Genomic DNA, 26,204 nt, shown 5'->3' on the forward strand with positions numbered 1-26,204 from the left:
CCAGCAAATCTTTCCGACCCAGGAATGGAACCAGGGTCTCCTGCATTGTAGGCAGATTCTTTACCAACTGAGCTATCAGGGAAGTCCTAAAACAGAGTATTATACAGCAACAAAATAAACAAACTTTTGAAAGAGCAAGGATTGCCTGAGGATCCCCAGCTGTCCCAGCCCTCAACTGTTTGTCTTCCCAGCCTGGGCCCCAGACACATGGGTCAAGAAGCCTTTGAGGTCCTGGCTGTAGCCACTGTCTCGATGTAACAGCACAAGAAACTCTGAGTGGGGACAGCTCAGTTGAGCCCAGTCAAGCCCCACTTTTATGAGCAAAACAAATTATCGTGACGATTTTAACTCACTGCTTTAGGGAAGAATGTTGCACAGCAATAGGTAACCAGAATAGGCGTGTAAGTATTTAGGGGAAAAAATAAAACAGAATATGTTAAATTTGTAAGTCTACTTTAAAATGTTTAAGGAAATTTAATTAAAGAGATTTGTAAAACTACTTCTAAAAACTACTGTTTAATATTAGGGTCATAAATAAAGGGAAAGACTTGTAAGTTGAATGTAAAAGATTAAGGGCAAACTGGATTCTAAAATTTCTACTTACCTAAATTGAACCTTAACTGAGAAAAATATTTTAAATAAAACAAGACAAAAACACTGAAAACTTCTTGGATAGCTAACTTCATTGATCCTTTCAGAAAGTTAAGGAAACAACATAAGGAAAGGAAATGAGTGATTTATTGAGTGCTTACTAGGTGTCACAGCATGTCCTAGGTGATTTATTGAAATCAACTCACGGAATCCTTACAACCCTGTGAAGTGGGTTTTATGATCACCCCTTTACAGATGATGCTCAGGGAGGCTATGTGACTTGCCTGAAATTCTGCAGTTAGTAAAGGATAGAATCTGTGCTTTGGCACTTTTGGATGCCTTCTCTTGGAAGGAAGGCTGATGAAGGCAAATTTCTAAAAGTCACTCGGGGGCCTTGGTGTGGTTGCAGTGCTGGCATACTCTGTGTCTGCTCCAACCTTGCCTGTGAGCCTTCCAGTGGGTGAGAAGAGGGGTGTGCACGCAAGTGACCATCCTGTGAGGATTAACGTGGCCAGAGTAAAGGATGATCCGTTGACCCTTACAGTTCAGGAGTCTGGGTTGGAGCCAAGGGCGCCTGTCCCCTGGACATAACTTCAGAGTAGCTCCGGAGAGGAGTTCTGGAAGCTGCAGAAAAACAGAGGAAGGATTTCAGCACTGTGTCTTGGGATAGCTCACATAACTTCAGAGGGTTCTGTTTAGGTCTCTTTTTCCTCTACAAGTTTCCAATATTTTAACTGTATGCAATGTCTAACACAACAGGAGCAGTTGAATCGTTGAATCATTTTCTTCTATAATATTAGGGTGAGTCAGTTTTTAAGTTATATAGTTCAATTCCCTCATTTTATAGGAGAAGAGACCAAGAGATCAACTTCGGTTGCTTCCTATGAAGAATCTATAGAACTATGCTTCCTATCTAACACTATGGAATGAGTTTAAAAATCTGCATAGAAAACCAGTGAGTTTTATAAAACCCTTGTGTTTTATTTTTACAAAGCAAGGAGTAGGTAAATGAGACCTGTAAAACAGAAATAGAAGAAAAACAAATACGGGCTGTTGTGGTCCTAAGTGGGGAGGGAACTGCTGCCTCTAACTTAACTACTTGAACATGGATCCTTGCCAGATTAAGCAGAGCTACCATCCAGAGACCCAGACCCGGAGACCCCAGGCAGCTCCTGCCAGGCTACCTTCAAGGGCAAGTCTTCTGCCCCAGGAGGTTTTCCAGTGGTTCTGGGAGAAACGTGCTATTTAACAACACTGACAGCTAACAAAGCACCATAGAGACTTCTGAAGGAAGGGACCTGAATATAGTGTGATGGTGATCTGTCTCCTCTGTGCAAATAAAACAGATGAAGGTCTGACCATCCCTTAGCTATCCAGGGGCCAAGGAGCTAGTGTGTGTTTTCTTTGGGCCTCCAACTTTTTGCTGTTCCTTTTGTTGTCAGGGGATCCTGTCGGTTATTACCTCCCTTAGGAAACCAGACTGAAGGAAATAAGGGGAAATCATGTGTCTCAGAAGGAGTAGGGGAGGGATTGGGGAGGGAAGTGAGAGTGAGAGAGAAGGGGAGGAATTTGCAAATAACTATACATAGTACAGAATTTTTAAATACATTATACATTAAACTAGGAATATACAGCTTAACAAACTGCTTTTGTGTCTTTTATCTCAATTACTCCTCAAGCAACCTGATAACATCAACAGAAGCTACCTATTTACTTACTTCTGAATAATACTGGATAGTGAAAGTTGCTCAGTCATGTCTGACTCTTTGTGACCCCATGGGCTATACAGTACATGGAATTCTCCAGGGCAGAATACTGGAGTGGGTAGCCTTTCCCTTCTCCAGGAGATCTTCCCAACTCAGGGATCGAACCCAGGTCTCTTGCATTGCAGGCAGATTCTTTACCAGCTGAGCCACTTTCTCCAGAGGATCTTCCTGACCCAGGAGTCAAACTGGGGTCTCCTGCATTGCAGCCAGATTCTTTATCAACTGAGCTATCAGGGAATCCCATTTACTTACTAGTAGGTATTGATTATCTATGAGACTATTAGCCCTGTTCTGCAGCTAGGGAACTGCCCTTGAAGGTAATTATGTGGCAGGACAAGATTCACAACTTAGAATCATTAAATCATAGCATCACAGAGTTAGAAGGCACCTTAATAGCAATAACATAAGGCATCCTTTGCTTGGAGCATGAATCACCTTAAAAAAAACCTCTGAGAAGATTTCTTCTGATCACTAGTTGAATTCTTCTAGTAACGAGTAACTTACTACTCCTTGAGGCAATCCATTCTCCTTATAGCTTTCAGTCCTTAATTCATCTTTGTCCTCAAGAATGTCACCCGATTAAGCTGAAGATATCTTTTCAAAATTTGAAGATATTACTCTTGTCCATCTCTTGCGGATTAAGCATCTTCCAGTCTTTCAGCTGTTACTCATGATTACTCATATTATGATTACCTGGCACCGTGCCTGAAATACATAGTGGATACTCAGCGAATGTTTGTCGAATTGGTTCTCGGGCCTTTGGTAATGTGTCCTGGTCCTGGCCTCTTTCCTTGACCACAATTAGTCTCCATGTTGTAATGTGTTTCTCATTTCTTTGTTTATTTAAATAATAAAAAGGAAGCAATAAGAGTCTTTACTTTCAAACTACAGAGTCTTCAGAACAATTTGAAAACATAAGCTAAACTGGCCAAATTTTAGACAGCTTTCAGTTAGTTTGTGATAGTAGACTCAGTAGCTTGACTTAACTGACCACTTCAGAGATATATTCATTGAGCATCTCCTGTAAGACATCAAATGAAACATTGTGAAGTGTGTTCATAGAATTAACAGGAAAGATTCTAGAGAAGGCAGGGTTAATGTGAGGTCTAACTGTGAGACCCTACATGAATACATTATCATACAGTATTGCTTTGCATGTTAAAAAAGTAACAACCAGTTTTGGCTCAGTTCTAGGCACCACCAGGCTGAAAACTGTGCTCTTCAAAACAAACAAATGAAGAATGCTCCAGTGGAAATGCTGATTATTTTCAGTTGGTTTTAAACTGTCTTGGTGTGAGGCACAGCACTGCTGTCAGTGTGATGCAGCTATGTCGCTCCCAACAATGCAGAATCCAGTCAGCTTCATGGCTCTTAAGTTAAGTTCTGGACCAGCATGAATAGCAATGAGCTTACAGTTTTGGTTGCGGAAGAGTCAGGGACTGGATGGTGAATTGTGCCCTGCTTTGGAAAGGAAAGAAGTAAACTGGTACCAGTCTTGAGGCACTATGCTTATTCATTACAATAATAACCATAAAAGGAATTTGATGACAAATAAGTCAAACCAAACGTCCCAAAATACAATTTGGGAAAAATGTCTCTGGGCGAAATTATCCCATTATCACAAACTAAAGCTGTCTGAAATTTGGTCAATTTGATCACATTTTCAAATTGTTCTGAAAACTCTGTGGAAGTTCAGTTCAGTTCAGTCACTCAGTTGTGTCCGACTCTTTGCGACCCCATGAACCGCAGCACACCAGGCCTCCCTGTCCATCAGCAACTCCTGGAGTCCACCAAAACTCATGTCCATTGAGTCAGTGATGCCATCCAACCATCTCATCCTCTGTCATCCATCCCCTTCTCCTCCTGCCTTCAATTATTCCCAGCATCAGGGTCTTTTCCAGCGAGTCAGCTTTTCTCATCAAGTGGCCAAAGTATTGGAGTTTCAGCTTTAACATCAGACCTTCCAATAAACACCCAGGACTGATCTCCTTTAGAATGGACTGGTTGGATCTCCTTTCAGTCCAAGGGACTCTCAAGAGTCTTCTCCAACACCACAGTTCAAAAGCATCAATTCTTTGGCGCTCAGTTAACACAGTTTTTTCCTTTCTCTCTGTTACTTAAACCAAAAACGATTCTAATATATTCTCTCTTTATACTCCAAATACTAGTAAGTATAAAGAAAGTGAGTTATATTAGCAGTTTTCTCACTGTGAACCTCAGAAAAGGCTGAATTTGGGAAGAAGCCTTTTTTTCAATAGTATTAAGAATAGAGGACCTGAGAGACAGAGGTGGGACCACCTTGCATGTGAACATCTCACGTACCATGCCTCTCACATGGTAGGTGAGATTCCTCACAGGTACAGAATGGAGAGAACTGATGGTCAAGTAGGACCCCGCTACCCAGCAGAGAGGAGGACAGCTCCAAGTCACAAGAGAAATCATAGTGAAACACAGCCGCGAGTTCTTGCTGGAAGATGCACTGACGTCCAGGGGCTTGTGTCCATTATAAGGTTGCCTGCCTGCTTCTTTTTCCTCCTCTGAACAGTTCATCCTTTTCCTTCTCACATAAACCCAGGAGGGCCTTGAGGGGGCCAGCTGGGTCAACATATTCATGTGAAGGAAGTAAGATTCAGTGAGATTGTGTGCTTTGCAAACAGAAGTAGAGCCAGACGTAGCAATCAGGACTTTGGGCTCCCAGTGCAGGTCTCTTGTCTAAAACACTGCCTGCCTGTTAACGTTTGGGAAAACTCATGCATGAAATGTGTAGCCATCAGAGAAGAGAATTCTCGCATCCTCACTTGAACGGTCTTCTTCATAGGGTTAGGGAGAGGTACTGATCTTGGAAGAGTCAGGATTGAAAATTAAGTTGGGCGTATAGGGCAGTTTAGGAAGAAGAGATGGAGCAAGACGGGAAGTGGAGGAACAGGAAGAAGGCAACAGAGAGAGAAATACACGAATAGTCAAATGGGGTCAACGTGAAGGAAAAGTATAGAGAGGGGAAGTTAACAGAGAAGAAGCAGAAATGGGCCATTTTCTTCTTAAAAGCAGCACACTGAGGAAGCCGAGGACTGAGCAGAAACTGGAAGGAGGGGAGAAAGGGGAGAACAAATAGAGCCGGGAAAAGAGAAGCAGGCAGAACAGGAGCTGTGTGAGTTCAGAGTGTGTGCAGGCGGGTAGGTACGGGGACAAAGAGTGGGGCCCATGGGACAGAATTCACACACACTGGTGGGTAGGCTAGCAGGGAGGCGACTGTCAGCGCAGCGGGGGCAGACACTGGGAGAGGACCACACAAGTGGAGGAGGTCAAGAGGGTGATCTGCTAGACTCTGCTTCTAAGGACTGATTCCACAGATGATTAGTTCCATATCCATGAAACCAAATAGCTAATCTTTTAGCACTCACCTCTCTCGCCTCTTTCTCCATTTATGTGATTTGCTTTTCAAAATGTACTAACATTCACTCACATTCACTCACTTAACCTCAAAGTACCCTAGATGCCTTCCTACCTGAAATAGTTCCTTGGGAAAAGAGTGTTTCCTAAAGAATGATTAATCTCTTAAGCACCCCTCCCCAACCTTGGAAATGTCTTCCAAATTGAGAACAGTGGTATTTTCCTCAGGAAAAGCCAGGCCTGCACCATGGTTGGGTGGAGTCCTAGAGGAAAATGTCACAGCATTGTGAGAGCAGTCAGAGGGAACATGAGAACAATTTCCCAGAACTGCTCAGCAGAGCCTTTTATGTACACTCTCCTGAGCTGTACACACACTTTCCTACGTCAGATTCACGCCCACTCTACCACCCACAGTTATGATTTTCTAGGAAAGTCATTCTATCGTGGTAACATTCACTCAGCAGTGTCCAGTCCTGGGCCTGAGCAACACACTCTCCACTGGGTCAGAGGATAGCAAGGTGGGCACATTTTCCTCCCAGTGTCATTAGCCTCCAATCACAAGCCTCTTTGAAATAGGGGTGATTTTAACAGAAGGGTCTGTCCAATCCAGGCTAAATAATGACTGCTTTCTGGAGCTGACTATATGCCAAGAAGAATCATTAGGAATTTGAGCCATGCCAGCTTTTTAAAGTATTCGTTAAAATGCACGCCATAACAAAATACCCTTTAGCCTTAAATGTGACCTTGGTTATTAGCACAACTTTGGGAAAAAAAAAAAATTAGCAACCTATCTGCTTGGTCAAATGTCAGCCAGCCAGACCACTTTTGAAAGCATTCACAATTAATAAGGGATGAGTTTTTTAAAAATACCCTCATGCCTTTCATGCAACAGGAGTGAGTTGCTATCTGCAGGGTTGGGTTAATGCCACTTTCTGGGAGTCCTCTGAGAGGACAGGCTCCATGAAATCATTTTTTGCCCTCATAAACCAAGTTAAGGCCAGCTATTGGCAAGACTGCAGCAACTGCCTTCTGAGTACTTACACAGGATCCCGAGCCGGGGGGCCGTGCCCATGTTAGTTCTCCCCTCACCTCATGTACTCCCCATCACTCTTATAATCCATGAATGATTCTGATCCCGACACCTCCTCAAAATCCTCCAGAACCAGACTGGTGGAGTCCTCACCCAGGACGCCGCTGTCGGGCCTGGACATTCTGACCCAGGGAGGAGGTGCAGGAGAGCTGGTGACCAGTGGAGGTGGGGAGCTAGGAGGTGTTTGCTGGACAGACGTGTGCAGGGCCTGAGGAGGGGATGCCGCCAGCTCACGGACTTCCTCGTCATCCTTCTCAGACTCTGGTCCTGGATCTGAGGCAGCAGGACCCAGGACGTGGTAGAGGCTGGGGAGACGGATGTCAAAGCGTAGCCCGAACTTAGCAAAGAGCTTGTCATTGAGAGCGTAGAGCTTCTCTGAGATGTCATAGCCCAGCAGGACCGAGAAGAGGCGAGAGATGTATCGCTCTTTGGTCAGAAGGAGGTGGAGATTTTTCCGGGGCCAGGAAATGTAGCTACATTCAGTCTCAGCTGTCAGAGTGACCTGAGAGGGGTCAGGGACAGAAAGTGAAGGTTGAAACTTAAAAATGTGTCCAAGCTTAGTACAGAGATATATACAGTTTACTTGGCAAATCGCTGCACTTTGCACTTCTCCTGAAGAAGCTATGGAAGTACCTCTCCAGGGCCTTGCCTTGAAGAGGTCCAATGAATGACTTTTCTTGTGTGCACTGATATGGTGGGAGGGATGGAGTAGGGGGGTTGTCTTGTGAAGAGCCCTGAGATCACCTCCTGGAACCTCACAGTCCACCTCCAGTCTCTTCAGCTCTCATATACTGTGTTCCATGGCTGATCCCGCTAATGGCTGCAGAAGGTTCTGAGCCTGGTGTGATCCCAGGAGAGAATAGGGGCCTCCTGGTGCTCAGAAGAAAGGTCAGGATGCTGATGACAGTTTTTAAGGATAAAAGATAATATATTGGAGTTGGGACACAAAGAAGAATTGGGAATAATTTCAGTGAGAAGAGAGCCTCTGATCAGGCATGCCAGGCTACATCAAGTGGACAAAATGCTGGCCTGGTCTTCAGACCCTTGAGCTGCACTTGACTTGGGCCCTACAAGTAACCAAATGGATCTGATGACTAAATTCAGAAAAGGGGCACAGAGGAAAAGGAACTCTTTTTTTTGGGGGGGGGGGGTGAGGCGCCTTGCAGTTTACAGGATCTTAGTTTCCTCACCAGAGACAGAACCCGTGCCCCCTGCCTCAAGAGCACAGTGTCTTAACCCCTGGACCACCCAGAAAGTCCCAAGAGGCACTCTTAAGAACACAAAGTGGAAGGATACCCCACTCTCCATTTATATAGACATCTAGTAATTTCTGTGTACTTGGCTATGTGCCCATGATGCACAGCTAAGTCACACTTGCAGGGTCAGTAATGTGTGCACAGCACAGAGCAGGTGCTTGAAAAATCTTGTTAAAATAGTGATGAGTGGTAAAGATAGGTTTCAAATGCAAACATTCTTAGTATATAGTAAAGGAAAAGTGCGTAGAATCACACAATTCTTTATACCCTGTCCTAAGTACTTTAAAAGTGAGCAGCTTGGCAGAGCTTAAGATGAAGATTCACGAATGGAGACAAAGGAAATGAGAAGGAGGACATCAGCTAACATTTGCTGAGAGTGACCATGTGCCAGTCATCGTGTTAAGTGCTTTATGTGGGTTGTCTCATTAAAGGTGGGGTTCTTTATCAGAGATCATGTATATAATCCTTTCATTTCATTGCCTCCAGAACAGCCCCTCTGCTCCCCTCCTCCCCTTCCCATCTGCAGTACCCCTCTTCTGTTCCCTTCCTTCATTTCCTCTACCCCTCAGTCATCAGCACTCAAGTCAGGGCCTAAATTGCCTCATCAAGACCAGAAACAAGTTTCAATTCCAGCTTTACCAGCTGTGCGACATCAGATAAATTGCTTAATCTCTCCAGACTTGTTGCCTCATGAGAATACTGGTCCTCACAATCCATCTGTGGCTAATCTGACTCAACAAGTAGTTGTCACATCTACCATAACCTGTACTTTCAGTGCACTTACTAACAATTCCCAAACAAGAAATCAGGGTGCTGCACGTGAAGTGGGTACACATGAGAGCTAATAAGGATGCAAGAAGTGTCCTCAACGCTGAACAGCAAATACACTGTTACTTCTTCCATCTTAAGTCAAAATTTTAAAATCAAAATCTTTTTTTTCTTCACTCTAGTTCCTTTGATTTGCTCTCCTTTTCAGTAAAACTCCATGAAAAAGTTGTCTATAGTTGGCTGCTACCAATTCCTCTCCTTGTATTCTGTCTCTTCAGCCAGCAAGGCTTTGCCCCAGTGGTCTACAAGCTGTTCCTGGCAAGGTTGCCTACGACTTCTGCATTGCTGAGTCTCATGATCAGTTTTCATGGCATTCAGTCCTCTTCATTCATATTCTTCACTTGGCTCCCAGGATGCCACATTCTCCTGGTATAACCTCCTGATTAGTCCCTTTCAGCTTCTTTTGCTACTTTTTACCCCCTTCAACTTCTAAACACTAGAATACCCCTTTTCTTGAATCCCTTTTCTGTCTGCACTCACTCACTGGTGATCTTGTCCAATGTAACAGCTTTAAATATCATCTGTAGGCTAATGACTCCCAAACTTAGTCTCAAGCTCAGACCTTGTTCCTTAATTCCAGACTCAAGTATGCAACTGCCTACGCAGTGTCTGTATTTAAATGTCCATAGATGACACAAATCTAATACCTCCCAAACGACTTCCCTCTCTTCTCCCAAAGCCAGTACTATCTGCAGCCTTCCTTATCACATTTGATAGCAGCTTCATCCTTCCAGTTTCTCAGGTAAGAAGTCTTAGAAGTTTTCTTGATCCTCTTTCTCTCACATACTACATCCAATGTGTTAGGAAATCCTTTGGGCTGTATTTAGAAAATATACACTCTGGCCCTAGATGACATGTCTCCTTACCACCTCTCTGACTTCCTCTCCTGCTCTTCATCCCCCTCCCTCTCCCTGTTCCAGATTCATTGACCTTCTTTCTGGACCTCAAACATGCTAGTCTCTCTCACACCCAGCTTTTGCACTGGCTCTTCCCTCTGTCTAATATGCTATCCCCCCAGATATTCTCAGAGCTCACACTGCTAATCACCTCAGGTCTTTGCTCAAATATCACCAGTTCAACAAAGACTTCCATGAAATCTCCAATTACAATTGCAATTATAGTTGACCCTCGAGCAACACAGGTTTGAACTGTGTGGATCCATTTAAATGGGGATTTTTTTTTCAATAGTAAATACCTGAAGTGCTACACAATTGGCTGATTGGTTAAGTCTGAGGATGTGGAACCCCAGATCTGGGGGAACTGTATATTTGGAGGTTGAACTATAAATTATGGGCTTCCCTAGTAGCTCAGCTGGTAAAGAATCTGCCTGGAATCCAGGAGACCCTGGTTCGATTCCTGGAGAAGGGAAGGGCTACCCACTCCAGTATTCTGGCCTGGAGAATGCCGTGGACTGTATAGTCCATGTGGTCTCAAAGAGTCAGACACTACTGAGCAACTTTCACTATAAATTATACATGGATTTTCTACTGTGTGAAAATAACCCTACCGCCTATGTTGTTCAGGGGTCAATTGTATCTCTCCCTTAAACTATTCTATTTTTTTACTATAATTAATTATTTTTAACATATTACATAATTTACTTATTCATAATTTCTATGGCTAATTTTTTGTCTCACCTACTAGAATGTGAATTGCATGAAGGCAGGGACCTTCGTCTGTTCTGTTGACTAATACACTCTGAGCACCTTTAATACTGTCCAGGTGGGAACTCCCTAGCAATCCAGAGGTTAAGACTCCATACTTCACTGCAGGGGGCATGGGCTCATGAACCATGGGTTCAATTCCTGGTCAGGGAACTAAGATCCCACATTCCATGTGATGTGGCCAAAAATAAAACCAAACAAAAACAAACCATGTAGTGCCCAGGTTACTATAACAGCTCAATAAATATTACTGAAATGAGTGAATGAATTAGGTGAAAACTACTAATCTTGTAAGTTGTAAAATAACTTGATGTTGTTTTCTCATGCCCAGTATAAAATCCTTCCTAAATATCTTCAGAAACCAATGGATTGACTGGTTTGACCAGGTTTTTCTTTAACCTTCACCTTCGAAGCTGGTTGAATGGATTAAATGAGATGATGTACATAAAGAGACCTTGAGTCCAGTAAAACATGATGCTAATTAGAGAAATAATGCTGATTTCCATGTGATCGCTCCCATGTTATGTTCTCGGTAACCGGTAAGAGGGTCGCAGTGTTTAACAGTCAATAAATTGTTCATTGAATTCTTGAGAGGTGTGATGGAATGTTTATCTCTTGTGGCAAACTCAATAAGAATTATGATTCAGTCACTGTGGATTCCCTATTAGTCAACAAAGACTATGCAAATGCAAAGGCAAGGACAAGACGAACTACAACCTGAGACAACTCTTGACATTTGCAAAGAGGAAATGGGACTTCACCGATCCAAGAGCAAGTGTGTGGATCTCAAGGCTCCCAGTGGAGGTGCCTACTAAAAATACAAATGGAAGAAATGTGACAGTCCCTACATCCCTCTCAGATGCTGAGAGGCCATCTGGGGTCATAGCCCTTCCTTTCAAGCATAACTAAGGGGAGGACACCCGGCTTATCCACCACCTGTTTCTCGGTTTCAGTGTCAGAAACAGAGCCTGGTCTGGCTGGCTCAGGACCTGACTCAGCCCTCCTGAAGGTTCCTGTGGCTCTGAGGGAGTTCTCAAAGGTGACTGCTGAGCTGCTTGGAGAGGATGTGAGTATGTGGTAGGGGAGGCACATGTTCAGAGGGGGGCCTGTGACTGATGGTCCAGGCAGGGGGATTAGGATCGCCCCTCAGGGCCTGTCCTCACAGAGCCAAGAGTCAGGGTGGGGCGGAAGCAGACCCAGCCAGGTGGCACCGCCTGGCATGTGTCTATTTTGGGGCTGGCATAAGTGCTTGCCTGAGGAACTTCCTGATAGAACTGATAGGAGACAGAGGGAACCCAGTCCTGGCCAACTATCTGGACAGGGGAGTCCCTATGATGGTGTATATGTGTGACCTCCATTCTCCTGGTAACCCCCCGTTTTAAAAAAGAATAGAATAGTGGTGTCAGGCAACTTGGTTTTGCCACTTTCTAGATGAAGCGCTTGGGCAAATTACTTGAGGTTTTTGTTGCCTCATCTGTTAAACAGGTTAATAACAATATTCAATGCAGAGGACTGTTGTGAGAATCAATAAGGCAATGAAATAGGTAGTGCCTGTCACACGCTAGCCGTGCAGTAAGTGAGAACTACAAAGAAGGTAACTGAAATCTGAAGGATTGACAGAGAGGAGAGGAGGGCTCGAGCAGCCAGGCCCTGACCTTAGACAGTGTGTGTGATGCCCTCTGGAGCACTCTGAGACACCAGTGGCCTACTGGCGAGGCAGTTCAGTGAAACTTTACTGAACACCTACTACTATGTACAAAGCATTGCCCTTTGGAGCCTGGAGATGGAGAGGAAAAGCCCAGATTTCTACGTCAAGGAATTTACTATGCAAAAGACAGAAAGAAAACCAAATCGTACATGTGTGCAGTCAGCATAGTAAAAGGAACAGAGGAGGCGCGCAGGCAATGTGTGGGGGTGGAAGCTGGTGAGGTCAGTCTGGGCAGGCTTCAAAGGAAGTGAGACACCATAGCCTCCTCCTGATGAGGGAAGTGCATTTCGGATAGAGGCGACAGTAGGGGCCAAGGCACGGCCGTGTAAAACAGTGTGGTATGTTTGGGGAAGTAATTCAGCATGGCTGGTGTGAGCAGGAAGTGTGAGGAAAGGGCTGGAGATGCGGCTCCAGGATGTCACTAAAGGTCTTAAGTCACTCTCTAAGGAGCGAGGGCTTTTATCCTGTGGTCACTGGGGTCTTCTGGAAGAGTTTTAGGCATAGGAGTGACATGGCCCCTCTTTCAGGGGTCAGCACCTCCCTACCCTACCCCTCCTCTGCCAGGCACTTTTTCCACTGGAGGAGAGTGCTCCCACCTCTAGCATCATACTGGCAGTAGTTCAAAGGTGTGCAAAAAGAGAGGAAAGATGGAAGCACGGATGTTGCTGGGTTGCAGTGGGATGAGCTGGGGCAGTGCTGCCATGGGGCTCCCTATTACCTGAAACACCCCCTCCTCAGAGGGATGCAGCGATTCCCACTCGGGAGAGTCCATGAACTGGTAAGGAAAGATGTAGTGCAGAAACTGCCCGTCCTGGCTCACACGAACCCTGGCAAAGGGAGAGAAGAGACTGTGTGGGAAAAGAGAAGTGGTTACCCAAAGCTTCTCCAGAGTTTAAATTACATGTTAAAAGAGTGGAAAATGACTAGGATCCAGAATGGGCTTTTTCCTCTTTTACCTAGAAAACTCAAGAGTCTCAGTTTCAACCTCTCTTCTAAAGTCAGTTGCACTGGGAACGAGTTTATTGAACAAAGAGGGCAGATCAACAAGCTCTGTAAGGTACATCCTGTCCAGTTGGAAGGAGCTATTGTTCCACTTTTTTTGGAGCTTAATTGTCTTAAAAAAAAAAATGTATGGAGAACCTTCTGTGCTCCTGGAAGTCTGGGAACCTGGAGATGAGCTGGTCCTTTTTTTTTCTTTTTTACTCTTCAGCTGCACTGCATGGCAACTGCTGGACCCCCAGGGAAGACCCAATAATCTGATCCTTACCTTTCAGGATTTCACAATTTAGTGGAAGTCACAGGGACATAAATAACTAGCTGTAGGTCAACATGCGCTATTGTGAGACAGGAGGCTAGAGGAGGGAGAGCGCTTAGTTCTCTCCAAGTGGCAGACTTCTCAAAGATGGCATTTCAGCTGATTTCTGAAGGATGTATAGGATATTGAGAAGCGGATCAGAATGCAGATGAGGATCTGAGAAATCCAGTATGGAATTCTGTTTTCCAATATCAGCTTTTCCCCTTCCTCTATAGTACTGGAGTCATGACTGCCCAGCTAGACAATGTTTCTCTACTTCCCTTGCAGCTGAGTAGAGCCATGTGATTAAGTTCTGGCCAAGGGGATATTAGCACTCCATATCTTGCTCCCAGTGAATGCCTAGATACATATGTATGTGTGCAAATTATCAAAGACCACTATCAATTAACAAACTTTATGTATTATCTGACAACTTAAAGACGGAAAACAGAAAGGGATGTAGGTCTCAAATCAAGCCCAGAATGTGGTGTCAGCCTACACTCTCTGATAGCAGAAACACTCTTGCTTCTACAAGACCTATCAAAATGTGTAGCTAGCCACCAGAACTTCCCTGAGTAAAGAAAGGATGCAAGAGAAAATGAAGTGTGCTCCTAACTCATGGGCTTCACATATTCTGTTCCCTCCAGCTGCCTCTCTTCCCAATCCACACCTTCTCCTCAGGCCTCAGCTTACACATTCCTTCCTGCAGGAAGTCTCATCTGCCCCCCCAGAAAATTCAGTTCCACTGCTTATATGCTCTCATTGCACTTTGCCTTCCTCCTTGAAATTAGTGACTAGAGTCACTAATTAGTGACTCTCTTGATAGACTGTAAATTCCAGGAGTACAAGGAAAATATTTTTCATTTTTTAACAAGAGATCCCTAGTCTCTAGCTCTCTTAATAAATATTTTCAGAAATGGGGAGGGAGGAAGGAAGGGAGAAAGGAAAGGAAGGGAGAAAGGAAAGGAAGAGGGATGCAAAGATCAAACAAATGAACTCACTGTGTCACCATAAAGGGGACCAAAACCTCAAGGAAAAGCTTCTTGAACAAAGGAAGAAAGACAACCAGAGAGAATGAAGCTGCTGCCATACACATCAGATCCTCCCATCCTTCATCCTCTTCCCATGCAAGGAATCTGGCCACCCAAGTAAGCCAGTGAGGAGGGACAAGACTTTACAGTGTGAGTAACATCTCATGAGGGGCTTTCCAGGTGGCAAAGAATCCACCTGCCAATGCAGGCGATGTGGGTTCAATCCCTGTGTGTTTTGTTTTGTTTTCCTTAGATTTTGCAGTTTCAATCCCTGGATTGGGAAGATCTCCTGGAGAAGAAAATGGCAACCCACTCCAGTATTCTTGCCTGGGAAATCCCATGGACAGAGGAGCCTACAATCCATGGAGGCTCCAGAGAAGGCTACAATCCATGGGGTTGCAAAAGAGTTGGACATGACTTAGCGACTAAAACAACAACATCTAATGAGCCTGCATGGCTCCCTGAAGCCATTCATATTGTATACTATATCCTTTATCATTTGAGTCTCTTCTTCCTCCTTGATCTCCTGACAACAGGTAATTTCCTCCTCCATGAACAGCTCAGAGAGCTGGTTGCCTCTTCAGGAGGCTGTGCATGTGGGAGTTGATGCTTGGGATTGTATATGAGAAAAACTCTCCAACAGTAAGCACAGCTTAACAGGGTGATGGACTTTGAAGAAGTCACTTTGCCTTTCTGAGTCTTGAAAGGGACTGATTGCATTATGAAAATAAAAAAGGACGTCTGAGGTTTTAGCAAAGGGCTCCAGATGAGGTATGCATGTGAGCTGGGGAGGTCTCCATCAGAAGCCCCCACTTCTCAGCATGGAGTTCTATTCTGCTGCTTCAAGGTGGGTGGTACCTCACCAGCCAAAGATAACTGATTCTCTTTTAAAGTTGGAGGCTGGTTATAGACTAGAAGTCCTTTCCTCAGCTCCAACTTAACAAAGTTGAGACAGGATGATGTTGAAAGATATCAAAACAAAACTCTTACTTCAAATCTTGAAAAGCAAGAAAAATATTGAAATTTATAACTTTTAACTTGAGTTTTTGATGCTAGGTATACTAGGAAATGGAGAAGGAAATGGCAATCCACTCCAGTACTCTTGCCTGGAGAATCCCATGGATGGAGGAGCCTGGTAGGCTATGGTCCATGGGGTTGCAAAGAGTCTGACATGACTGAGCGACTTTGCTTTCACTTTTCACTTTCATGCACTGGAGAAGGAAATGGCAACCCACTCCAGTATTCTTGCCTAGAGAATCCCATGGACAGAGAGCCTGGTGGGCTGTCATCTAATGGGGTCGCACAGAGTCGGACATGACTGAAGCGACTTAGCAGCAGCATACTAGGAAATGGCAACCCACTCCAGTACTCTTGCCTGGAAAATTCCATGGATGGAGGAGCCTGGTAGGCTGCAGTCCATAGGGTCGCAAAGAGTTGGACATGATTGAGCAACTTCACCTTCTTTCTTTCTCTAGTTCCTTTTGGAGAAGGAAATGGCAACCCACTCCAGTGTTCTTGCCTGGAGAATCCCATGGATGGAGGGGCCTGGTGGACTATAGTCTGTGGGGTTGCAAAGAGTCAGACACAACTAAGCAACTAACACACAGCCACACACATACTAGGAAAAGGGCTTCACTGGTTGCTCAGCTGGCAAAGAATTTGCCTGCAATGCAGCAGACCTAGGTTTGATCCCTGGTTGGGAATATTCCCTGAAGGAGGGCATGCAACCCACTCCAGTGTTCTTGCCTGGAGAATTCCCGTGGATAGAGAAGCCTGGCAGGCTACAGTCCAGGGGGTCGCAAAGAGTTGGACACGACTGAGTGACTAAGCACAGCGCATACTAGAAAAAACCACACTGAGGGGCCAAGCCCCTCTCCCCTCTTCACAGGAACATGGTCTACAAGTTCATGATAAATCTGTCATATAAAAGATACCTGAACCGTATAATAATTATTATGTGCTTCCATAAATGAGCAGCATACAGCGCAGTGGGTGTTTCTCCTACCTGTCTTAATCCCCTCCTTAGAACACAGATACTAGGAGATGCAAACAGTATCATGGGTCTCATGAACGAGCATGCTTCCTAAACTGTCCTTATTTTAAGCATGGAATTGTAGGTGGCAAACATTTTGGCAATAGTCATAATATATTTGTATCTACATGTGTATTTGTTTACACACATTCATTTATTTATACTTCAACCATAAATGAAATGAAACATCACAAAAGCTCATAGCTCATTCAACCCAGGACCTCAGTGTCCAAACAAAATTAAGACATGTGTACATTATACTTTGATTCTATACATTAGTCCATAATGCATGGTATCCACATTACTAGTAGTAGTTGTGGTAGTACCGTCATCATCAATGTCAAAGTCTTTTTCCCCACTGGCAATCTTATCTGGTTTCTTTCTTTCTTTTCCCCTTTTCTTTCTTTCTTTCCTTTTTTTTTTTCCTTTGAATCACTGCATTCTTCTGGTCTCAAAAAAGCAGGAAAGAGGAAATTAAGGACAAAGTTTTTAAATACTCTGTTTTCCACAGAGCCAGTCCAAGTAGATAGCAGGTGAAGATGCTTACTATCAGATGCTTAGCTCCCACATACAAGTCCCATTAGGGCAATATTTCAAAGAATTCACAATTTCCTACCAAATGTGCAGCACAGAGCTACACAGTATTTGTTCAGAAGAGATCAGTCAATGGCCAACATTCACATGCAGGCTAATCCTGACAAAGCCCATTTTGCTAAGATCTGACTGTCAGCCTCCTTAAAATGTGTCAGCCAGGTGTCTCCACCATATCCTCAAAGAGACACACATGGACTTCGCCATTCTCCCCTCACTCTCTGGCCCTCAGATTTATAGCACTTTACTCCTGGTCTGTAGGAATCTCAATAGAACAATCTGGAATGGAAATGTGGACAAGGGTAACCTCATTGTTGTTGTCGTTTTCGCTAAGGTGTGTCTGACTCTTTTACAACTGCATGAGCTGTAGCCTGCCAGGCTCCTCTGTCCATGGAATTCCCCAGGCAAGAGTACTGGAGTGGGCAACGATATTCTTCTCCAGGGGGTCTTCCCGACCCAACTGGCAGGCAGGTTCTTTACCACTGAGCCATCAGGGAAGCCCATTCCTGCTCCATATCTGGGCATATATGGCTTTACCATAGAATCTGCATAGATATCCGCTGATATCTCTGATGTCCTGGCATGAGCAAGGGTTACAAAAAATCTCCCATTTTGGCACTGTTCCTTACACATAGTTGGCACTTAGCAAAGGTTGAATGCATATGGAAGAAACTGATTAATCTTATTGAAATGTTCAGTTTTTCAAAGCTTAGAGATAAGGCTGCAGTTTAGGCATGACATGCTGGCATGTTGTGGTCATTTCAGAGCTAGAGTCAAGAAACATTCACCCCACACCTTGCAGCAGCAAGTATATTCACAATTCTTTCTGCCAACCATGAGCTAGTTTCCTCATGAAAAAATATTAAGAAAGGGGAAGCAAGTATATGCTTAGAAAAATCTATTTTGGTTTGTTTGACTCGCCACATCCTTCCTCAATGGAAGAGATACGAAATGGAAAGGGAGGCACTGGGAAACGAGAAGCGTGGGCGTGGGGAAGAAATGCTGGGTAGTGACAGAGTGGCTTACCGGCCAGAAAGCAGCAGGGACAGGCGGTCAATGGGCGTCTCGCCCTCCACGGCATAGGTCTGCTCCGTGGCCAGAGTCAAGACCTGCTCCTCGCAGCAGTGCACGATCTCCTTGTATGCTGGCAGGGGCACCTGCAGGGGCAGGCACAGCGTCTTGTAGAGCAGCTCCAGCTCCTCGGGGAGGGTGCCCTCACGCAGGCGGTACACCAGGTGTGCCAGCTGGAGCACGCAGGCCATGGCCAGCAGGACGCTCCAGAGAACAATGTCCAGGCCGCAGGCACCGAACCAGCCCCATAGCACACAGCACAGGTAGCCTGTGCCCAGGAAGCCGAAAAGGTAGAAGCACCCATACACCCCACTGCCGCCCATGAAGCCCAGGAGCAGGAAGCAGTTGGCCAGGTGGAAGACAGCCCCTTCCAGGTCCTGCCTCCAGGTGATGCACAGTGGCCCGTGCCCGAGGAGCCGGCCCTCCACGCTGCCGTTGCTGCTCATCTTCGGGTCTCAAAGCCTGTCGGGCTCTAAGACTGTCCCCACATGGGAAATTCAGGAAATGGGTCAACCTGTCCTCCCAACTGTCGTCTCACCTCTGGCTTCTCCCCGCCAGCTCCACCTTTCTTGGGAGGAATGCTTCCAGCAGCTTTGGGAATGAATAGCAAAACATCATATACTTCATGGAGAACTGAAAACTTTTCTTTCTCTTTCCCTCAGCAAGGCTCTGGCCCTCCTGGCAAAGCTCTGGTAAGTGTCCTCGGCTCCAGGTTTCTTAGAAGAGTCTTCACATTTGACTCTTGGCAGGAAACCTAAATCGTCCTGAGAAAAAGATAGGGCTATGGGGCTGAAAGCTTCAGCAGTGAGGGATAATAAAGCAGCCGCATCCTGCTCTCTGTTGTTCCCAAACAGAATGAAGAGCGCCCAGCACGGGAGGCACATTTGTGCTCCATTTGGAATGCGTCTCTCTTGGCACCGGAAGAAAGGGTGACCCCAGACGGATACCATGTTTGGAATTGGAATCCAAGAGGTACTGGCAGTGAGAAAAAACAGGCCAGGCATACAGGCAGGCTGGCAGAGCACTTAACATACCTCCCCAGAGGACAAGATAAGGCCTGGGCAAGAGAGGCAAGTCAGGGGAAGGGGGCAAAGGGGGTGGACAAAGGGAAAGCAAGCCCAGAATTTACTGTCACACCACAGGTAGGACACTGTCCAGAGCCCCCTTTGGGGAGGGCTCGGGGCTCTCCTGAGGTAGGAGGGCACATCAAGGTTGGAAAGTAGGGGACTATTATCAGAAAAAAATCCTAACAGTGAGAAGTGGAAAACCCCTCGAAGGCCTTTATGAAGTCATATTGGAAATATCAGTCGGCATTTATTGGACATTCATTAAACGAAAATAGCTATACGAAGCAACTTTTGAATTATTTCTTCTGCGTGTATCTGGCTCTAGTAATAGTTTATACAATGGTGATACATTGCTCAGACCATCATCCCACCCACTCCAATACTGACAAATGATAATAACCATCACCTATTAAACACCTACAAAGTGCCAGATATAGGTTACTTATTCTATATGCACATGATTTAGTCATCACACAATTGCATTCCAAATAAATATTGTTGTTCTCCTAGATCTGAAAGAAACTGAGGTTTAGAGAGGTAACAAATTCCCATGCGTAGTGACAGAGACAGGATTTGATCTCGTCTATCAGACTTACAGCTGTGTCCCAAGTAGTTTGCCCAGGAAGTGGAAATTCAAGACTAGATCCGTGACTCCTAACTCTACCACACACACCACCCCCCCCCCCCCCCCGGAAGTCTGAGGATGTCCAGGAACTTCTGGATGACCCTGTGGTCTGCTTTGGGTCACCAAGTTAAAATCTGGGAATATGCAAACACTAAGCAATGTCCCCCTAGCCTCCAAATGACTCCTTGCTTCTGTTTCCTTACTACCATTACTCCTATAGCCCCTGAGGTCTGGGGCCAGGGATTGGGGAAGTGGAGGGGCACCTGGTAACCTTCTAGAATTATTCAAGCATTCCCTCCATAGAGGCCTTTATTATACTCCTGGTAACCTAACTAAAATTAGTGAGAAGTTAGGAATTGTCAGACATGCTGAGGAGTAGGAATTTTCAGCTCAATGCATACTGAGCGCCTGCTATGAACCAAGCATTGAAGAGAATCAAAGTTTCCCAAGAGCTCTCACTCTTATCAAGAGCAGTCTCAGAAAACAATGGCGAGTCAGTGTGGGAAGTACAGTAACTGAGTTGAGTTTAGGAGAGGTGGAAGCCTAAGAGGAAGATGGTATCAAGAAAGGAAGACACAAGGGCTAACAAGGAATTTGAGGGCCAGGATTGAATTAGCCAGATAGACGGAGAAGAGGATTTCCACTGGTACGAACAGCAGACTCACAGGAAGAGAGGTGTGAAAACGCACAGCATGCCAAAAGCTGGTTCTTTTTCTTGTTTAATTACAATCTCCTGACAAACAAATGTGCATATTATTCCCTTTTTTCTAAAGTTGAGGGAAATCAGTGGTAAAGGAAAAAAGAGAGTGCCTAGAGAAGGCCTCCCCTTCCAATGCCCTGCCCCACACACCCCAACCCCCAGCCTTCCCCACAGCAGTGATTTGGATCTGTGATATCATCTGAGTAGTGGAGTTGGGGATTTCCATATGCTTCTCTTCTGTCACCTGCCTGCCTCCCGGCCAAGCCACCCCCTGTAACGAGCAACAGTTGCTCATCCCTCTACCTTAGTCATGCACCCCCCTGAGCTGTCAAGTGGCTGTCTCTGCCAGCCTGTGAGCAAGGAAATCAGAAGCAACCAAGGCTCTGCCCAAGATAGAATTTCAAAGCAGGTCATCTTTCTCAGTCAGCCTGACCAGTGGCTGGCCCTGACCCCTTAAAGAGACAGGAGACCCACTGACTGTTGCTCTCAGCCTAGCTTCTTTGTCAATTCACAAATGTGTTCATTTGAGCAGAAGGTACTAACATATAGCAAGCAGGTATTATTTCCTCATGTCTTCCCATGATACCTTTTTTTTTAATGGAAGAAATGAACTCAGTAAGGTTAAGGAACATTCCCAAGGTGATATAGTATGTGAAAAGAGGCTAAGGCTTAGGTCATTGTGACTCTAAATTGTATGTTCTCTGTGCTGTACCACCTTGCCAGCTACTTTTGGAAGTTTATATATGTCCATGTGTAGGCTCATTCATTGTTACGGGGGTTTGAGTATGCCACTGGGGCGGCATAAATCCCACATGCCACCTCCTGCCGTGATAGTGACAGTGATGTCTATGGGAAGGGACCTGTGATGTGCATACAATGGAAAGCTGTATCTTGTTTATTTTTAAAACTAGGTTTGATAGAAGAGGAGAGAAAAAAGTGTGTGTCAAAAAGGTGTGTTCTTACACAGAAAGCCACAAATACACTGTAGACAATATTGGGGGAGAATAAAAGGAAAGACACAGAAGTTTGCATCAGTTCTATTCAATAGGCATTTACTTAGAACAAAGTATGTGTGCCAGGAACTGGGGCTAGAAGATGAGTAAGACGATGATCACCTTCAAGGACCTTTTGGTCTAGTGAGGGAGACTGGCCCAGAAAAAAGTACAACCCCCAAAATACACTTATTGGGTATGTGGCCAATGAGACATAAGAGGACATGGGTTGGGGAGCTTCTGGGAAAAGTATACTCCTTTGTGGAGACAGTAAGGAGGCCTGCTACCTTTCATCCTGGCTTGAGTAGTGTGATATGTAATGCTTGACGCAACCATAGCCATTAGATAGGATGGGGTTCAAGGAAGCACTCGCTGATGGGTGGAGCAAAGAATTCAGGAAAAACAGCACAGGGAAGGTGACATTTAAGCTGGTCTTAAAAAACGCTCAGTAAGTGTTCCCCCAGCTAGGGAAGGGCCTGCCAGGAAGGGAGAACAGAATGTGAAGTCAAATCCAGAAGTAAAATGAAAATACATGGCGTATTCTGGTAATGGAGAACAGTTTGTTACAGGTGAATCAAAGGGAGCACAGGACATGAGGCAGGAGAAGCAAGCTGGGGCCAGATTAAGAAGTGAGCCAGCTGAACCACCTCTCCAAGAGGGGTCACAGGCCACGGCTGGTCTGAGAGCTGTTACTGGTCCATGATGAGACATGGACAGAAATTGAGAGAACTTAGACATTTTTATACAATTTGACAGGAAACTTATTAGCCTATGAATTGGAAAAAATTGAAGTAGTCCTTCATCTCACATAGTTTGAGAAACACTGGGTTTGAGATGAATGCTTTGCTAATATAGTTATTAAAATAGAACACAGGCATGATTTTAGGCATTGGACACATACTGCTGAGCTGATCTCAGGCAGACGCTACTACTTTCTTATCCCATTTCCCCTTTCGCCCCAATCTGTGGACCTCTGATTTTCTTGGACAATATATGAAGAAGGATGGGCTTCTCTCTGGGTTGCCAGGGCCGGAAATAAGACTGGTCAAAGCCAAGCACACTATCCCCTTCCTCTCTGCTGTAACTGGTTTGAGTGGGCATGTGACCAATGAGACACGAGTCTGTGTACGTGGGAGCATCCGAGGAAAAGTATTTTCCCTGATAGAGTCAGTAAGGACGCCTGCTACCTTTAATTCTGGCTTGAGTGCAGCTGTATGATGGTGTAATGCTTGAAGCTACCAGAGCCATGAGATAGGATAGACCTAAGGATGAGAAGGTTAGAGAGGAGAAAAACAGAACAAGCTTTGGTTCTTCAAAGTATCACTGAGCATTGTATCAAATCTGAAACTTTCAACCACCAGGCTTTATAACAGGAAGCAAATTACACGTATTACTTAAGCCATCCTAGTTGGGCATTCTAGTACTTGCAGTTGAATACATTCAGATGCAGATCTCCCTAAAGATCTCCATGGGCTTCCCAGGTGGCACTAGTGGTAAAGAACCCATCTGCCAATGCAGGAGACATAAGAGATGTGGGTTCGATCCCTGGGTCAGTCAGGAAGATTCCCTGGAGGAGGGCATGGCAACCTACTCCAGTAGTCTTGCCTGGAGAATCCCATGGAGAGGAGCCTGGTGGGCTACAGTCCATAGGGTTGCAAAGAGTTGGACATGACTGAAGTAACTTAGCAGGCATGCATGCAAGGCTCTCCATAAGGACTGCTCTTCAGCTAGCAGTTATTAAACATCTCCTATATTATTCTATGAAAACTGAGTATCAGATGACTTGTTATGTGCTATCAATAACTTTCTCTTAAAAGTTAGAGTAAACTGAGAAGAAATTCTTCTCTAAACTCAATTTGACCATTAGAATAATTTGGTGGTTAATAAACAAGATGATTTGGTGCAAAGTTGGTCATCTGTTCAACATGTATTTACCATTTACCTCTTCCTCCTTATAACAGAATTCCAATTTTGTTCTGATATCTAAACTACACATGGATCCAAGGAGGGGATCCTGGTTTAAGCCAATCAGCATAAGGCTTTCTGTTGACAATTATCATTATACTCTCTCCAGATGGCACAGATGGTAAAGAATCCCCTTGCCAGGAGATGCAAGAGAGACAGGTTTGATCCCTGGGTTAGGAAGATCCCCTGGAGGAGGAAATGGTAACCCACTCCAGTATTCTTGCCTGGGAAATCTCATGGACAGGAGAGTCTGGCAGGCTACAGTCCATTGAGTCTTACACAAAACCTAATTTGGCTCAATCAGATCAAAAAGGTAGGGGGTGCAGGGTACTTCAATGCCTTAGGAATAGTTTCTCTCTCTGCTGCTGGACTTAAACAAGAAAGCACATGATTAGCTTCATCAATCCCGGAAGAGAGCGCTGAGGTGAAAAATATCGATAACTTGATTCTTGGATGGCATCACTGAGCCTCTGATATCACTGCATCTAGAGTTTGCCCTAACCCTGGACTTCCAGTTATGTATTTTCCTTGATGAAGATTTTGTATAACTTAACTGTCAAAAGCACCATCATCAACACAGAACTACCATCTAGCAGTTTATCACAGCTAAAGAAACACTGGGTATATTCACACATGTACTCTTTTTAGGAAGACATCTTGGAATATTTATCATAGCACTGAATATTCACCTTTTTATTTTTACAGCTTATATACATATATCCACCAGAATATAAGCTTTTTGAGAACAGAGTCCATGTCTTACTAATCTTTGTTCATTACTCAGCACACAGTTGGCACTTCGTATGTCCTCAGTAAATACTGAGTCAAGCATCCTTTCATTTTGAGAACAGGGGATACATATGATTCACATATTCACATACTCAACATTTAGGGCAGTTCCTTGCACATAACAGGCCTTCACTAAATATGTACTGAATGAATAAATGAATTTACAGCTATGAATACATATTTTTTTTTTTTTTAGTTAACTGGTACAGGAAAGAACATTGGGTTTTTGGACTTTAACTCTACTGACAGACTCACATCCCAGGTCACCAAATATTTGACCAGAACAATTTCTTTAACCTGACTGCCTGTACTCACCTGTGAAATGGGGATTATAGTTTCTCCTCACATCAGACCTGTATAGTTATCCTAAAGCAGACCTTGCACAGGTGTATGGTCCTGTTCTCATCACCCTTCAAGTCAAATGTTTCAAGGTTAGACAAAGGGAACTAATTTTAGAGAACAGCATGAATGTATCTGTATTGAGAATTTGGGCGGTATCATGAATAGCAGGAGCTTAGCCAAGAGGTATGTCAGAACATGCTGACAACCTACTAAGAAGCTAAGTTCTTCATTTTTTCAAATTACTGTGGTAACATGTTACTTTTATTAGTAACAAAATGCTACACATAATCTTTGAGAAGGCTTAAGCACTAAGGACTGATGGGCAATCTTGTGAGATGTACTTTTAAGTATGGCAGATGTCAAGAAGGGTCGTTTAATTCCTTTACCAATCAGGTAAGCATATCAAATTGACAAAGGTTGAAAAAATTAATCTTGCTAAGAGGTCAGGGGACTAGACACCCTCAGTACTAAGGTACAAATGGGCACCACCTTTCTAGAGATCAGTCAGGCAGGACTCATCCAAAGCCTCTGGCCCATCTTTGCTTAAATGACACTTATACTTTCCTTTGGAAATGTCCGTTGTAGTGTTATAATGGAGTAGCCAATGGAAAAAAAAAAAAAAGCATACATGCAAAAAGAGATAAATGGCAAGGTCACCAAGAAGTGGTCTATTGTAGACTGGTGGCATTTCAGCTGATTTCTTTCTTCCTTGTTTCCACAAAACCAACAACACCAAACATTTTTAAAATCAGAAATAATTTAGGTATCTGGTATGTATCCTGTTCAATACTGAGACCCAGTTCCTAGAATGGTATCTAACATATAACAGGCATTCTATAAACATTTGTTTAATGAAATGAATGTACAGATAGAGAACTGTTTAAATTATGGTAAGCCACGGGGTAGACTTGTACATAGCTAATAGAAACCGTATTGTAGAACTATACTCACAGGTGATAAAATATATTGAGAAAAGTTAATACTATGATTGCATTAAAAATATGTAGCATAAGGACCTTCCCGGTGGTCCAGTAGTGATGACTCTATGCTTCTAATGCAGGGGACAAGGGTTTGATCTCTCGTCAGCGAACTAGATCCTGTGTGCTGCAACAAGAACTGGCACAGTCAAAAAAAGAAAAGTAGCACAGAAAAATGACCTAAATTTTTTGTTTAAAAAAAAATATTTTAAAAGCGTAAGAAAAAATTGGAACAGCAAAAGTTAACATTGGGAGATAAGGTTAGGAATTTTCTTTTCTTTTTGTAGTTCCAGGACATATTCAAGCAGAATGTGGATAACCATCTGCCAGCTATCTATATTGGTGGGAAGTTGATTCACATCATCTCCCTTAGGAGTCCAAGATTCTATTCCTCACCCTAGAATGCTCTGAAATCTACACAATGTCCACTTAAAT

The 26,204-nt window shown here is 44.3% G+C and overlaps 1 protein-coding gene and 1 long non-coding RNA gene across 3 annotated transcripts; one reads left to right on the plus strand and one right to left on the minus strand.

The window, feature by feature from the left end:
- Positions 1-720: 720 nt before the first annotated feature.
- POPDC2 (popeye domain cAMP effector 2) lies at positions 721-19,216 on the minus strand. 2 transcript variants are annotated; one of them, XM_069554624.1, is made up of 4 exons: positions 18,268-19,216; positions 13,012-13,120; positions 6,931-7,339; positions 721-1,215 (listed from the first exon to the last, which is right to left on the minus strand). In XM_069554624.1, exons 1-4 carry the CDS (start codon positions 18,756-18,758, stop codon positions 1,130-1,132), a joined length of 1,095 nt encoding a protein of 364 aa, XP_069410725.1. In that variant the 5' UTR covers positions 18,759-19,216; the 3' UTR covers positions 721-1,129. The 2 variants fall into 2 exon arrangements, with proteins under 2 accessions (XP_069410725.1, XP_069410717.1); XM_069554616.1 differs by having other exon boundaries at positions 6,789-7,339.
- Positions 16,351-19,663, plus strand: LOC138420935 (uncharacterized). Its single transcript, XR_011249368.1, has 2 exons — positions 16,351-19,004; positions 19,167-19,663. It is a non-coding gene; the product is annotated as an uncharacterized lncRNA (long non-coding RNA).
- The last annotated feature ends 6,541 nt before the right edge of the window (positions 19,664-26,204 follow it).

The sequence above is a fragment of the Ovis canadensis genome, chromosome 1 (assembly GCF_042477335.2).
Source record: "Ovis canadensis isolate MfBH-ARS-UI-01 breed Bighorn chromosome 1, ARS-UI_OviCan_v2, whole genome shotgun sequence".
NCBI classification, from domain to species: Eukaryota; Metazoa; Chordata; class Mammalia; order Artiodactyla; family Bovidae; genus Ovis; species Ovis canadensis.

Bases quoted from the DNA above. Each gene is read 5' to 3' on its own strand.
- POPDC2 (XM_069554616.1), bottom strand. From the start codon at position 18,758: ATGAGCAGCAACGGCAGCGTGGAGGGCCGGCTCCTCGGGCACGGGCCA. The intron at 13,121-18,267 runs GTAAGCCACTCT...TCCCTTTGCCAG, and splicing joins TCCCTGCTGCTTTCTGGCCG to GGTTCGTGTGAGCCAGGACG. The intron at 7,340-13,011 runs GTAATAGGGAGC...GACCCCTCTCAG, and splicing joins CTGAGGAGGGGGTGTTTCAG to GTCACTCTGACAGCTGAGAC.